This window comes from Triticum urartu, chromosome 4, assembly GCF_003073215.2.
Source record: "Triticum urartu cultivar G1812 chromosome 4, Tu2.1, whole genome shotgun sequence".
Taxonomy (NCBI): Eukaryota; Viridiplantae; Streptophyta; class Magnoliopsida; order Poales; family Poaceae; genus Triticum; species Triticum urartu.
The window spans coordinates 580,575,208-580,577,131 of NC_053025.1; the positions used below are offsets into that span (position 1 = coordinate 580,575,208).

At 52.9% G+C, this 1,924-nt stretch overlaps 1 protein-coding gene across 1 annotated transcript; it reads left to right on the top strand.

Moving 5' to 3' along the window:
• Positions 1-338: 338 nt before the first annotated feature.
• LOC125554887 lies at positions 339-950 on the top strand. The gene has a single exon (XM_048718271.1). It carries the CDS (start codon positions 339-341, stop codon positions 948-950), a length of 612 nt encoding a protein of 203 aa, XP_048574228.1.
• The last annotated feature ends 974 nt before the right edge of the window (positions 951-1,924 follow it).

The window sequence follows — 1,924 nt, forward strand, 5'->3', positions numbered from 1 at the left end:
CACACTCTCTCTGTGTCTCCAAGTTTGAGAGGGAGTTGACTGATGCATGTGGTGCATGACCGCGCGCATCATGGATCATCCCAACGGCACAAACTCAGCGTAAAAATAGCTGCTAATTAGCCGGGATGGGTATATTGATTGCATTGCCTTAGCCGGAGCGGGGATTTAGATTAGATTAGATAAAGTGATGGCCGGCCTAATTATAGGGAGGGACGCCTTCCTTCCTTCCTTCTTCTCCACACCCATGACGTACGCGCGCCTCATTCCATTCTCTCTCTAATCTAATTTCAGAAACAACAACCAAGAAAGAAATGCCAAGAAGCACGGACCGCCGCGCAATGCTCGGCTGCTTCCCCGCCGTCGTGGGCGGCCGGAGGCCCCCCAAGTCACCGCCGTCGGCCCTCCTTAACCTTACCTACGACGACGGCTCCACCTCCACCTCCGTCTCCGTCTCGCCGCCCTCCTCCGCCTCCACCTCCTCCCCGGCCTTCCTCGACGACGACGACGCCGACGCGCAGGCCGACGTCGGCGGCCTGTCCTCCGCCATCGCGTCCCGCCGCCTCTCCCTCGCGCCCCCCGGCCGCTCCAACTCCATCGTCGACTCCTCCTCCTCCGAGCACGCCACCGCTCCCTGTCCATTCATCCCGTCGCAGGAGGCGGTGCGGAGCGTCACCATGTCGACGGACGCGCCCCGCGCCGAGTTCCTCAAGTCGATGCTGGAGATGGCGGAGGCGCTGGGCCTGGACCCGCGCCGCGGCGCCGACCGCGCGCGCATGCACGACCTCCTCTTGTGCTACATCGCCATCAACGACAGCGACACGCTCAGGGACATCCTCGGCGCATTCACCGAGCTCCTCTGCATCCTCAACGGCAACACCACCGGCGACGGCGACGGCACCAGGACAACGCCACCGTCGACGGCGACAGCAGACAGAGCGACGCATAGGTAGAAACAATTGTCAAACGGACGGACAGATAGATGGCGCGCGAGAGGCGTACGTTAGGCATGCATGCATGAAACGGGAGAGGGGATGATCATATCTAGAAGCAGCAAGGATTAGAAAGGTGGTTCTCATCAGGGTGAGTCGTCGGTAAGTGTAACAGCATACAGTTTTTTCTGTTAGTGTAAAGAAAGAAAAACTTGTAGTAATATATACTCCAATCTTGTTTTTTTAACACAGTACAAGCATAGACGTTCACATACATTCAACTCTATGAACGCACACATACACATATTTTTGTCATGAGGGTTGAAATATACTATCCGCCTCTTTTGATCAGTTCAGACTTTTACATGAGTTTGCTAGAGCATGAATTTAATATGAAATCCGAGTTAGTAGGTCTTGAGTTCAAGGCTCTGCCAACGTGATATTAAATTGCTTATCGACGACGTGGTGTCCTACAATCCTAAGGCGGGGACGGATGTCCAGACAACGGTGTTAACCTATTGGAAGTTGATGGCGCGTGGTCATCTTTCGGTCGCAGGCTGCTTCCTCGATGTCTTAGCATGTTCTAGGTGTAGTCAGGGCCTATTACCTATTCGGTAGCATCTTGTGTCCTTTTGTCGTCTATCTTTATTTCTTCGTCTTATTTTCTTCTTCTTCTTTTGTTGTATCGGTGGTTGTCTGACTGGGCTGTTGCTTTTGTATTCTAAAGTGGGGAGAAACCCTTTCTCGTCATACACCTTTTAACAGGGATCGTACGCACATGGTCTGAGCAACTGCTTAGGGATCGCCTCCCATCCACGACCGAGTTGCTCAGGAGGCATGGCCGGGGTAATGGGTTGTGCCCCTTGTGTGGGGTTCCGGAATCAACGGTTCAATCAATGGAGCTTATTGGTCAAAAATAATTATTGCCGCGCACTGCCTTAGTAGAAAAATAATGTTTTCTACTCCCTTCGTTTCTAAAATATAAGTCTTTTTAC